Source organism: Aulonocara stuartgranti, assembly GCF_965226115.1.
Source record: "Aulonocara stuartgranti genome assembly, chromosome: 11".
Lineage (NCBI taxonomy): Eukaryota > Metazoa > Chordata > Actinopteri > Cichliformes > Cichlidae > Aulonocara > Aulonocara stuartgranti.
Genome location: NC_138947.1, coordinates 37,646,572 through 37,659,507, shown reverse-complemented (window position 1 = coordinate 37,659,507; position 12,936 = coordinate 37,646,572). Strand labels below are relative to the sequence as shown.

At 39.2% G+C, this 12,936-nt stretch overlaps 1 protein-coding gene and 2 long non-coding RNA genes across 3 annotated transcripts; 2 read left to right on the top strand and 1 right to left on the bottom strand.

Moving 5' to 3' along the window:
* The first annotated feature begins 4,461 nt into the window (after nucleotides 1-4,461).
* Nucleotides 4,462-5,004, top strand: LOC309717816. Its single transcript, XR_014279818.1, has 3 exons — nucleotides 4,462-4,502; nucleotides 4,582-4,634; nucleotides 4,734-5,004. It is a non-coding gene; the product is annotated as an uncharacterized lncRNA (long non-coding RNA).
* A 1,421-nt stretch (nucleotides 5,005-6,425) lies between these two features.
* On the top strand, nucleotides 6,426-7,520 carry LOC309717815. The gene is made up of 2 exons (XR_014279817.1): nucleotides 6,426-6,826; nucleotides 6,935-7,520. It is a non-coding gene; the product is annotated as an uncharacterized lncRNA (long non-coding RNA).
* A 1,345-nt stretch (nucleotides 7,521-8,865) lies between these two features.
* Nucleotides 8,866-12,655, bottom strand: LOC309717635 (uncharacterized protein). The gene is made up of 5 exons (XM_082552350.1): nucleotides 11,763-12,655; nucleotides 11,398-11,494; nucleotides 10,914-11,024; nucleotides 10,299-10,465; nucleotides 8,866-9,966 (listed from the first exon to the last, which is right to left on the bottom strand). Exons 1-5 carry the CDS (start codon nucleotides 12,116-12,118, stop codon nucleotides 9,039-9,041), a joined length of 1,659 nt encoding a protein of 552 aa, XP_082408476.1. The 5' UTR covers nucleotides 12,119-12,655; the 3' UTR covers nucleotides 8,866-9,038.
* Between the last annotated feature and the right edge of the window lie 281 nt (nucleotides 12,656-12,936).

Below are 12,936 nucleotides of genomic sequence, written 5' to 3'. Positions count from 1 at the left end.
ATCATTTTTTCTGTACCGGTACTAGTTTTATTTTGTTGTATTTATCCGCGACACCTTAAAGGCCGGTACGTGAAAATATTGTCAGGCATAAACCGGTCCTCAGCGCAAAAAAGGTTGGAGAGCGCTGCTTTAAGTGCTTTCTCTCTATGGACGGCCAGGAATGACAAAACTAATTAATTATTGACACATTTAATTAATTAATTAATTAATTAATTCGGGCCCTGTGGCTGTGTTCATGAGTTTATTTTATCTGTCATCCTCACGCATCAAAGTCAGGGGGCGGGGTTAACGCTGATGGAGTCAAAGCCATTGCTTTGCCCTGGTGGCCATTCTTTTAGTGGGTGTTTCTCAGTGCCAACAACGGACATGTAGAAACTAACTGAACTGTACTTTGAAATACCCTGTTTGTGTGTCACCAAAAACGCTTTGAATATTCTTTTAGCTGAGAATGTAGTGGTTTATCTTCAGATTTCTGGTGGGTTTGTCAAGATAGAGCCTGTTTGCAAAAGTGCTTCGATGATTTCAGAGATGTCTGCCCAGCCCAGTCTCACTGTGAAGTGTGTGATAGACCCGCTTGAGCTGTTATATCACCGACAAAGCGCAGGTCCCGGTACACAGCTGCCATAACCCCTGTTGAGCAATGGGTGTGTCCGAATTCAGGGGAAGGATGCTCCGAAGGACGCATTTTGAGGCAATGATGTCCCAGCGACGCGACGAAGGCTGTCCGAATTCAAAGAGTGCTCAAAATGTGGCGACAAATGCGTCCTACTTTTCCCCAAATTTTAAGGATGGGTCCGATGTATCCTCCGTGTCTTACCATATCCCAGGATTCATTGTGGGCCACACAGGAGATTGTTTTCTGAAAACGATGGTGGTGAACCGGGAAAACACTTTCAAATGTAAGTATATGAAAATCTGGCCGTACTAAAGTTAAATTGTCTTAGCGCTTGTGTTGTTAAGCTTTGGGCAGCTGCATAGACATTTTTGTTTTTAATTCAAATAACCCTAAACTAGCTTGCAGCGTCCAGACGGTGTTCCTCTGGTGTTCTTTTGGATTTAGGGATTAACATAGTTGCCATGGTTTCCTTTCTTCTCTTATTCGTTGTGTGTGATCAGGACAATTCTGGAGAAGATGGGCCTGCAGGGGAAGTCACCCCCTTGCAGTCCAGAAGACGTGGGATAACTTTTAAAAATACAAAGTACGTATGTGTGTTATCAAGAAGCTGATTCTTAAGAACACAAGTTAATAAATGTGCAATTACTGAGAGTTGTTGTGGTGTTTTTATTTGCCTGCTGTCATTTTTTATTTCCTCTGCCTTTAGGATTGCAAGTATCCAGGCTCAGGAGAGGGGGTCAGTGGGAAGCCCACTGCTGCTACTTGGCCCTGGTTTGCCCACATGGATGAGGTGATAGGACAGAGACCTTCCATTAAGCCTCCTGTCCTAATGTCCTCTCTCCCGGAGGGCACCCCAGGGCCAAGCGCAGCAGTGGGTGACCAAAACGACAGCGACGACGAAGAGGATCAGCCACCTACGACAGGGAGGAAGAGGAAAAGAGATGATGAGCTGCTAGACCTCATCAGAGAGGACATGAGGCAGCAAAGAGAGGCTGAGGAGAGGAGAGCAGGGAGAGGATGAACAGACTGTTTTCACTTCTAGAAAGATCAGTTCCCAAATGAGTTATGCATTGAAAAATGTATTTGTTTGAATATATTTGTAACATTGTTATGTGTTGCATGTAATTTAATTTAGAGGATCATCATTTAGCCTGGAGAAATAGTTTGCTGCTTTATAAGAAAGCCCTCCGCAAAGCCAGAACATCTTACTATTCATCACTGATTGAAGAAAATAAGAACAACCCCAGGTTTCTCTTCAGCTCTGTAGCCAGGCTGACAAACAGTCAGAGCTCTGTTGAGCCAACCATCCCTTTAACGTTAACTAGTAATGACTTCATGAACTTCTTCACAAATAAAGTTTTTATCATTAGAGAAAAAATGACCAGTAATCATCCCACAGATGTAATATTATCTACAGCTACTCTTAGTACCATTGATGTTAAGTTAGACTCTTTTTCTCCAATTGATCTTTCTGAGTTAACTTCAATAACTTCACCAGTGTGTGAATGTGAGAGTGAATGAATAGTGGCATTGTAAAGCGCTTTGGGTGCCTTGAAAAGCGCTATATAAATCCAATCCATTATTATTATTATAATAATTACTTCCTCCAAACCATCAACGTGTCTTTTAGACCCCATTCCTACAAAACTGCTCAAAGAAGTCCTGCCATTAATTAATTCTTCGATGTTAAATATGATCAACCTATCTCTAATGATCGGCTATGTACCACAGGCCTTCAAGCTGGCTGTAGTTACACCTTTACTCAAAAAGCATCTCTAGACCCAGCAGTCTTAGCTAATTATAGGCCAATCTCCAACCTTCCTTTATATCAAACATCCTTGAAAGATAAATGAGGGAGGATTCAAGCGCAGGCAGTCGTGAGGGTGTGAAGGTGTTTTATTGAGCACGAAATAAATATGGACAAACAGCAAACGGAGCACGAACTAAACTAGACTGGAAAACAACTAAACTACAAAGCACAAACCTGAATGAGAACGAGCAGAGGAGAATGACGATGGACAGCAGGGAGAACACACGGGTGAGACATGGTAGATACACAGACGGACCAGCAACTACAATGACGGAGGACACGACTTAAATACACACAGAGAAACACGGGAATTACACACAGGTGGTGGACACAGCTGGGAATAATCAACAAGACGAGACAGAGGTAAAACTGAACACACTCACATGAGACGCAGACCTTCACAATAAAACATCACACTAAGACGCCGGCTCGACATAAAGAGACAGAAAATGACACATGAAACTAAACCCACATCTTAAACCCAAATAAACAGAAACATGGAACTCCAATAATAAACATCATCATTAACACAACAAGAGAACAAGAAAACAATCCCTGATGAAAACTTAAATCAAAACATAATAAACTCAAAATACTGGGTCCAACGGACCCAGAACCGTGACAAGTAGTTGTCAAACAGCTAACAGATCATCTGCAGAGGCTTATTTGAAGAGTTTCAGTCAGGTTTCAGAGCTCATCACAGCACAGAAACAGCTTTAGTGAAGGTTACAAATGATCTTCTTATGGCCTCTGACAGTGGACTCATCTCTGTGCTTGTCCTGCTAGACCTCAGTGCAGCGTTCGATACTGTCGACCATAATATCCTATTAGAGCGATTAGAACATGCTGTAGGTATTACAGGTACTGTGCTGCAGTGGTTTGTATCATATCTATCTAATAGACTCCAGTTTGTGCATGTAAATGGAGAGTCCTCTTCACACACTGAGGTTAATTATGGAGTTCCACAGGGTTCAGTGCTAGGACCAATTCTGTTTACATTATACATGCTTCCCTTAGGCAGTATCATTAGAAGACATAGCATACATTTACACTGCTATGCAGATGACACCCAGCTCTATCTGTCCATGAAGCCAGATAACACACACCAATGAGTTAAACTGCAGGAATGTCTTAAAGACATAAAGACCTGGATGGCCGCTAACTTTCTGCTTCTTAATTCAGATCAAACTGAGGTTATTGTACTCGGCCCTGAAAATCTTAGAAATATGGTATCTAAGCAGATTCTTACTCTGGATGGCATTACCTTGGCCTCCAGTAACACTGTGAGGAACCTTGGAGTCATTTTTGACCAGGACATGTCCTTCAATGCACATATTAAACAAATATGTAAGACTGCGTTCTTCCATTTGTGCAACATCTCTAAAGTTAGAAATATCCTGTCTCAGAGTGACGCTGAAAAACTAGTTCATGCATTTATTACTTCCAGGCTGGACGACTGTAATTCATTATTATCAGGATGTCCAAAAAACTCCCTGAAAAGCCTTCAGCTGATCCAAAATGCTGCAGCAAGAGTCCTGACAGGGACTAGAAAGAGAGAACATATTTCTCCTGTTTTGGCTTCCTGTTAAATCCAGAATTCAAAATCCTGCTCCTCACATACAAGGTCTTAAATAATCAGGCCCCATCTTATCTTAATGACCTTGTAGTACCATATCACCCTATTAGAGCACTTCGCTCTCACACTGCAGGCCTACTTGTTGTTCCTAGAGTATTTAAAAGTAGAATGGGAGGCAGAGCCTTCAGTTTTCAGGCCCCTCTTCTGTGGAACCAGCTTCCAGTTTGGATTCAGGAGACAGACACTATCTCTACTTTTAAGATTAGGCTTCAAACTTTCCTTTTTGCTAAAGCATATAGTTAGGGCTGGACCAGGTGACCCTGAATCCTCCCTTAGTTATGCTGCAATAGACGTAGACTGCCGGGGGATTCCCATGATGCATTGAGTTTTTCCTTTCTCAGTCACTATGTCTTAATGGACGATCTGATATCCTCGTGTTGGCGTTGTTCCCACATCAAAGCTCAGGTCCCGACTTTGCCACTACTTATTTTCCTCAATAGGTAAAGATAAAATTAGCTGCCTTCTTTTTCTCTAACATTGGAAAATGTAACTTGTACTTATACAAATTATATTTTGCAGATCGAACTAGGAAGTGCAGTCAGTGCTGGTTCGTGATTGCAGCCAAAGACCGGGTACGCTATGACATGTCCTTAGCCATATAGATTGTTTATATAATGGACTTTGTTCATTTATTTTTTGTTTGTTTGTTTCTTTTTTTTTTAAATTCACAGGTGCAGTGCCAGAAATGTGGTGCATACAAGCACATGCGTTGTTCAAAGTCTGTTTGTGGCATCTGTATCTTCTGTGAGAGTAAGTCACAATATAACTAAACAATGTCCAAAAATGTTTAAAGTGAAAAAAATTTCGTAATTTTGCCTTTGCACACCCGGACTGTGTAATTAAAGTGGACGTTTCAAGATCCAGTTTTTACACAAAACTATTTTAGACATAACTGTGTCGTATTGTGGGGATTTCCCAACACAATTAAATTGATATAGTGCTGTTTATATCATTCTTCGTTATGTAACAGCACAGTGCAGCACAGCAGAGGGAAAGGAGTTGTGCAGCATAGTAGGTGGCTATACAGGAGGAGCAATAGAAGTAGCCAGTGAAGAATGTCATCAGGGAAAGCATCAGGCAGCGAATGACAAAGGAAAAGTTCCTAAGGGAGAGAACATCTGCAGCAAACCGACAAGTAACAGTGAGATAGGAAGACTGACAGTCAGAGATGAAGGTACACAGACTGAAAGAGATGAAGGTACACAGACTGAAAGAGATGAAGGTACACAGACTGAAAGAGATGAAGGCACACAGACTGAAAGAGATGAAGGCACACAGACTGAAAGAGATGAAGGCACACAGACTGAAAGAGATGAAGGCACACAGACCGAAAGAGATGAAGGTACACAGACTGAAAGAGATGAAGGCACACAGACTGAAAGAGATGAAGGTACACAGACTGAAAGAGATGAAGGCACACAGACTGAAAGAGATGAAGGTACACAGACTGAAAGAGATGAAGGCACACAGACTGAAAGAGATGAAGGTACACAGACTGAAAGAGATGAAGGCACACAGACTGAAAGAGATGAAGGCACACAGACTGAAAGAGATGAAGGTACACAGACTGAAAGAGATGAAGGCACACAGACTGAAAGAGATGAAGGTACACAGACTGAAAGAGATGAAGGCACACAGACTGAAAGAGATGAAGGCACACAGACTGAAAGAGATGAAGGTACACAGACTGAAAGAGATGAAGGCACACAGACTGAAAGAGATGAAGGCACACAGACTGAAAGAGATGAAGGCACACAGACTGAAAGAGATGAAGGTACACAGACTGAAAGAGATGAAGGTACACAGACTGAAAGAGATGAAGGCACACAGACTGAAAGAGATGAAGGCACACAGACTGAAAGAGATGAAGGTACACAGACTGAAAGAGATGAAGGTACACAGACTGAAAGAGATGAAGGTACACAGACTGAAAGAGATGAAGGCACACAGACTGAAAGAGATGAAGGTACACAGACTGAAAGAGATGAAGGTACACAGACTGAAAGAGATGAAGGCACACAGACTGAAAGAGATGAAGGCACACAGACTGAAAGAGATGAAGGTACACAGACTGAAAGAGATGAAGGCACACAGACTGAAAGAGATGAAGGTACACAGACTGAAAGAGATGAAGGTACACAGACTGAAGACAAAGAAAAAGAAAGTATACGGCACAAGTCTGAGTACAGATAATGCTGCTGCTGCTGATGTTGACAGGATCGATGCAGATGCAGAATTTCAAACTGATTCAGAAGGAACTAGTACAGTTTACAGAGTGCATGGTCGCTTATCTGTACCAAGCTCAAAAAAGAAAACCTACACAATAACAGAAGACGAGATCAAGCGCAGAATCCAAGCAGAGGTTTGATTGGGGTAGGTATACATTTCGTGATTTTGATGTCACCTGAAATAAATCCGGGTTACTCGTATCAATGAAGTGACAATGTGGCTGGAAATTGTGCATTTGCTGCAACATATACACAATTACACCATGTAAACAAAAGCATTTAACTTTGTGCGCGTGTGTGTCTCTCTCTGCTCTTTTGGTGTTTGCACTTTTTCTTTTTTAGGGCCGTAAAGCCAAACTGCCCGCAATGATTCTTGACAGGCCTAAGAAGGCCAAAACTAAAGTAACAGTGTTTAGTGTTCTGAGTGAAGAGGAGGCTGGGGAGCTAGCCCTCGGGTTTGCCGGAAGATTGGCCTGCGATGTCACATGAGACATGGTCTGTAAAGGCATCGACCATTCAAGTGCTGATATGACAAAGTAAGTTAGTAAAACAATATGAAAGTTGTATCTTTTTTGGTATTATTTGTCATTTCCCCGTATTTGGGTTATTGGTGTAACATTGTTAATCTTACTTTCTAATAACAGACAGACTCTTCTCAAAATCCAACACAATCTTAAACATGAGCTGACTGATTCCTCAACCTTCAGTTTGCTGACACACACCTTTGGCCCCGCTGCACTGGATTCTGTCATTTCATTCCTGTGTGAAAAACTTGATCTTGTTTCTTAAATAATGAAACCTTTTGTGACTTTTGTTTGTTCTGTAAATCAGAATCTTGAAAATTGTTCATTGTTGTTCTAAGTTTGTGTTAACTATTTGGCAAAAATGATTGGTTCCTAATCCAAACAGCATAATGACTGTTCTAACACACATCTTAAAAATGCTACAAAGAAAGAAAATTATCACATATGTTTCAATATGAATGTAATTGTGTCACACTCGGTTTGTAGTAGCTTTCCTGTTTTATTTTGAGTTTTGGTATGTTTACACTGTTATTTTTATTTCCCGTGTGTTCGTCTTCCCTTATTAGTTTTACTGTATTTAATTAGTCTGATTTAATAACTTATAATTATTTACTTTCCAGTGTGTATATATGCTCCTCGTTTGGATTATTGTTTGTTTGAGTTCTGCCTGTCTTTTCTATTAAAGATTTGGACTTTTGGACTATTAGTGGACCTCGTAGGTTTTTATTCTGTGCAATTGGTAATTGACTGGGTTTAATTTAGTGGCCTGGAAAACAGGCCGGAGGGGTCTGGTCATTTTAACCCCCTAAGACCCGAAATCTTCCATGGCATGCATTTTTAATTTCTCTTTGATATTTGGGCCGATTGGAACCCGATGAATGTAAAAAGAAAGAATTACCAGGTTTTGTTTTTTTTTACCTAATTTTTGTTTCTGAGAAAAATGAGAGCCACATATGAGGACATTAATTTGAAATTTCGATAGAACAGTTGCAGTATAATGTCCTCATAACTGTATATCAGGCACTTGTTGATCAAGATTTAGTATTTTGGTCTAAATAACCCAAAATGTGATGTCCACATGTGTGGACGCCAGGCTGGAGTAAAGTGTTAGAGCTATTTATACCTATGTAAACTTTTATACACTGGTTTTTACCTGTCTTGTTTCAGAAAGGTTTAAAAGGGTAATGTCCACAGTTTGTTTATTTATTTGTTTGAATTCAACATATTTTATTAAAGTAATTGAGCTTGAACACAGAAAAAACTGAATCAAATAATCATAAAATCAAATCACTTGCACTATACTGAAGTCTAATCTACTCTGAGCTAATGCCGGTTTCCAACACTAATGATCGGGTGAAGGAGAGAGATGAGGGTGTGCACGGCCACTGGTGCTCTTATCCCTGTTCTTTGTGATACAATCCAACAGGAAAGCAGTCAAACCCTTGGACATTAGCCAAGTTAACGTTCACAAATATATACACACAGAGGAACTCTGAGCCCCAATGTCAGCATTAGCACAAACATGCCACTTCATACCAAATCTCAGTGTGAGGTCAGGTGTTAGTCTCATTCCATTATTCTGGCTATATTTTCTTACTCATTACTATTAAACTTATACTTAAGACTAACTATTAACAAAATCACACCCCAATAACTCTGTTATTACACTTTGTATTTAATCATAAAAAGGCTGGATGTTGAAACCTTTTACTTCTATTTTGTATGAGCCAGGATTCTCAACAGCTGATACTCTATGTCCAAAAAGTGACAGGTATCGTTTTATGGAGCAAAAAACTTAAGAGCGCATATTTTATAAATAATACCAACAATTACAAATGCAGACCTTTAATAGTAATAAGTAATCCTTTATTTATAATGCATAGCAATATAAAAATAGTAACATATGAAAATATTACAATGGGCACAGATGAATTTGTATCAAAAACAGCAACCAAGCCAAAGTAATGAATAACACACATAAATAACAACTGCTTGAGAGAGCAAACAATTTCTTTTCATCTGTTCCTTGGCGGAAAGTTAAGACAGCTTTAGGTTTCAATAAACAGAAGTAATGGATGCAGTCCCTTTGAAATGTCACACAAAAGTCTACTTGTGCATATACTTAGCTTTAACTCTTCTCTTTTTTGTTTTGTATTCCAAAAGGTTTTCATTTTCTCCAGAGGATGTCTCTCTTTCAGTGGTTATCGACTGTTCACATTCATTTTCAGACTGTTGGAATGTCGATGCTGGCCGAACGTTTCTTGCTAGAATACAATGGCCTAATTTTGCGTGCATTATCTGTCATCTTTATTTCGTACTGGCATATACTTTTGCCTACTTGTTTTGTTTTTAAGACATTTGTATGCAGTTCATCTATCATTGCAGTAATACCCTCTGGAATGAATGCCCACTGTTTAACTGTGTCTAAAACAGCATTTAGTTTTCCAACCGCATCTTCTGTGCATTTTTTGTCTGTGCTTTCAACTACAGGAGTGTCATTCAAAGTTGATAGAGGACTTTTCAGAGAGTTTTTCATTTGTTTAAAATGGCTACAAGCCACCTTCAGGCAAGCACATGTGTTATAGAGAGAGAACGTACAACAAGTGCACTGAAGTGTTTCAGCCGATGCAAAAAAACACAGATTTCCAAACAAACTTGGCATTTTTATCACTTTCAAGTCCTCACAGTGTACAAAGTAATGCCTTTCTTTCACTGCAATTCTTGCCAAGGTAGAAATGTCTGTTTCCATGTTTGGATAGATGTCATTGTCAGCCTCTGCTAATTTTGCAAGTAACACTAGATGCTTGCAAAGAAGTCCTCGTAAGCCATATGTACAGTTGCAGTAGGACTCAACAGGGCAGACATCATACACCATGTCTTCTCTAGACTCAGATGGGACTTGATATGCATTAACTCCATGGCTGTTCTTGACTGTAATTTTAAGAGCCCAACCACTTTCCATCAGTCTTGAAGCAGAGTCTGAAACTTGAGACAAGGTGTCAGCAAACCTGTTTTTCATGCGGCCCACATCTTGCAGGGTTTTTATGACTGAGAAGTAGTCGTCGGCCTTCCCTAGGAGCACTTCAATCAGATCATCCAGACGCCTATTCTTGTAGCCAGATAAAAACTGGCATTTCAGGCGGTGGAAAAATCTGAAAAACAGTTATTTGAAATGATTAGTAACTGTAATTGAAGGAATTTAAAGTTTTAATCAAGACTGTATTATTTTTTTAAAAATTGGAATACCTATTGCACACGTCTTTTATAAAGGAATGCTCTGTGCCGGTTTAGCTGATTTAGGCAAATCCACCTACTCTGTTTTTTGTTGTGATAACATAAAAAACGCTGCTAGAATTTAAAGGATTTGCCTAAAACCTGTTCTGGCAATGACATGACGAACCTACTCAGTTTAGCCTCTTGGATCAAAGCATAATATCTTTTTTTCAGCAATACAATTGAATGAGGTGAAAATAATAAATCATACCTTTCAATCACATTGTTTGTTTCAGAACGAGCGTGACTGAAGCGACGGCCGTAGTCACACCACATGTGGCCAATGCCTTCCCAGTGCTTCTGAAAATACTGGCACACCAAAGGGTATTGCTTAAATGTCTGGCAGAACTCTGCTGATGTGGCTTTAAAGTCGTCCTCCTAAGAGAATTGGATGCAACAGAATATATTTCAATCCATTTAACAGACCTATTGAAATCTTTAATATTATGTATTGAAGCCCTTTTCCTTTTATTGAATAACATTAAGAATTTTAAGTTATTAATAATATGTCGTTTTTTTGTATTAAGAAGCAATTATTTCTTCCCTTACAATGGCTAAGAAGGAACACTAAACCTATAAGCATATTTGGTTTCAGCATCTGTCTGTGAAAGAATCCCACTCACAAGTTCTACTGCACAGTGGGTGACACAATGATGGTCTGCACAGCTTAAGTACTTGTTTTGATAAGCAAGATAAGAAGCCAGTTTTAGAAATTGTTTCAAAAATCTATTTTGTATCTCTCTGTAACTTTTTTTAGCAACTGAAAGTTATTATGCTCTTAGTGTAATCAAGAAATCAAAATGTGAAATAGACAAATTACACTTACAGATGTGCAAGCTTTCAGCTTACAAAAGAAAGAAATGATTTCATTTCTCTTTTGGGTGTTAGAAAGCCCATGGACCCCGGACTCTGATTTTGAAAGCCATCGATTAACAGCCTGTGAATGTAAGAGAAAAAAAGTTAATCTGGAGAGAGAGACAGAGGAGCAGCTGTACAAAAAGCATAAAAGAAAGCTGACGTCCAAAAATAACTTTGTCACTCACTGGACAAGAGGACCTGTGCATTACAGAAATCAACCAGGCAAACATATTTTTAAATGTCAAAAAGAGCTTTGGGAAGCAGCCACCAGAAGATGAGTGCACTGTGGTCTTAAATGGATGGACATAGTCACTCAACATTTTATCCCTTTATATTCATTAACCTGAGTAGGTGAATATCACAATGAGGCAAATCATAACAACAGGACCCTGTTGTAAAAATGTGTTTCAGGTGCATCTTAGACAACGTGAAAAGAAAACAATGTGGTTTACCTGCAAGACATGGTACCAGCATAGAAGGATAGCTGACTCTGGAAAAACCTTCTGCAAAGCATTTATTTCCGCAAAGTCTTTGTCAACCATAAATGCTCTACAGAAAAAAAGAAAACACTAAATGAGATTAAACAGTATGAAAATGTTTTTGCTATCTCAAAGCACCACTTCAATGCCAAATTAAACATTTCAACTCACAAGTAGATGTATAAAATACTGCATACAGCCTATAGGAATAACTTTAAAAACTGGAAAGGAAAGTTTTTTGCAGCCCATGCTGCAGCTATAGCATTAGATTCTGGCATGTTATAACTTTTTTGAAAAGGAATTATTTCAAAATTAATAGCTGTCAATGTATTATTTACCTCGGGGAAGTTGGGAAATGCTCACAAACTATTCCAAGAACAGTTTCCAGGGTTTTCTGACTTTCGTTGCTGACAATAGCATAGGCCACAGGGACTCCATGCCCATGATCATCTCTTACAACAAGTGTGAATAAGGGAAATGAATACTGGTTAACGCAGTGCGTGGTGTCAACAAATACTAACTGTTTTGCATAGTTCTCCATGTTTGATTTCATTACAGGTGTCTGCAAAACAATCATTAGTTCTTGGTCAGATGTGTATGGTTGATAGAAGAGAACATGTTCTTGATGTTTTCCATTAAGTAAGGTATGTACACTTTGACTGTCTCCACAGTTAAAGTGCTTCTTCCTCATCATGCAGGTTCTAACACTGTCAATGTCACGTGGTGTGACAAAATGCTCTCTGTTGTGAAGATCTCTGTGTCCATGTTCTTTGGCCCATTTATGACATTCGGTTAGTACGATGGCTGGCTTAGTTCCAAGGGAAAGCAGTTCCTCAATCTTCCTCCTCAAATCACTGGAAATATTGTTGAAATGTGCGTCTTTTGGGTCCGAAGGATCATGCCCATCATGCTTATCATATGTATGCTGCACGATGACTGTGTGGTCTTTCCAACATTTGAGTACTTTAAATGAAACATAGGCCTTACAGCCCACTGCTCTGTAGCTGTTTCGACTTTTTTCCCAGCTCTGATGCAGTTGAATTTGTAATAGTCTCTTTTCCTGTCTTTACCTGAGGCAACATTTAAACATTTATAATGTCCATGAAGGGTTAATGAGTTCAATTTTTCTAACACAACACTGAATGGGTCCTCCTGGCATTGTGACACATGCACACAAAGTTGTGTGTCTTTTCCAGTTCTTTTTTTTTCGTCATTGAGAACACTTCTTCTAATTATGTCGTCCATTTCTGGTGGAAAAATAACGAAGGTTTAATTAGTCAATATTCATTAATTCATTTTAACTTGTTTTGGGGTTTTTTGCAATACAATGTAAATATTAAATATAATATTAAAATATATATATATATAAAATAATATAAAACAAACAGGGGCTAAAAGAAGCTAAACTTTCATATGGTATGTCTCTGGCAACTTTAACATGATGTCCCAGGGACAACATCTACACGATGTCCCAGGGCAACTTCTACATGATGTTCCAGGGACAACATTTAC

Excerpts from the sequence above, each read along its gene's own strand:
- LOC309717635 (XM_082552350.1), bottom strand. The coding sequence starts at position 12,118 with ATGATGAGGAAGAAGCACTTTAACTGTGGAGACAGTCAAAGTGTACAT. Across the intron at positions 10,466-10,913 it reads AGCTGAAAGCTTGCACATCT|GAGGACGACTTTAAAGCCAC; the intron begins GTAAGTGTAATT and ends CAATTCTCTTAG. Across the intron at positions 9,967-10,298 it reads ACAAACAATGTGATTGAAAG|ATTTTTCCACCGCCTGAAAT; the intron begins GTATGATTTATT and ends ACTGTTTTTCAG.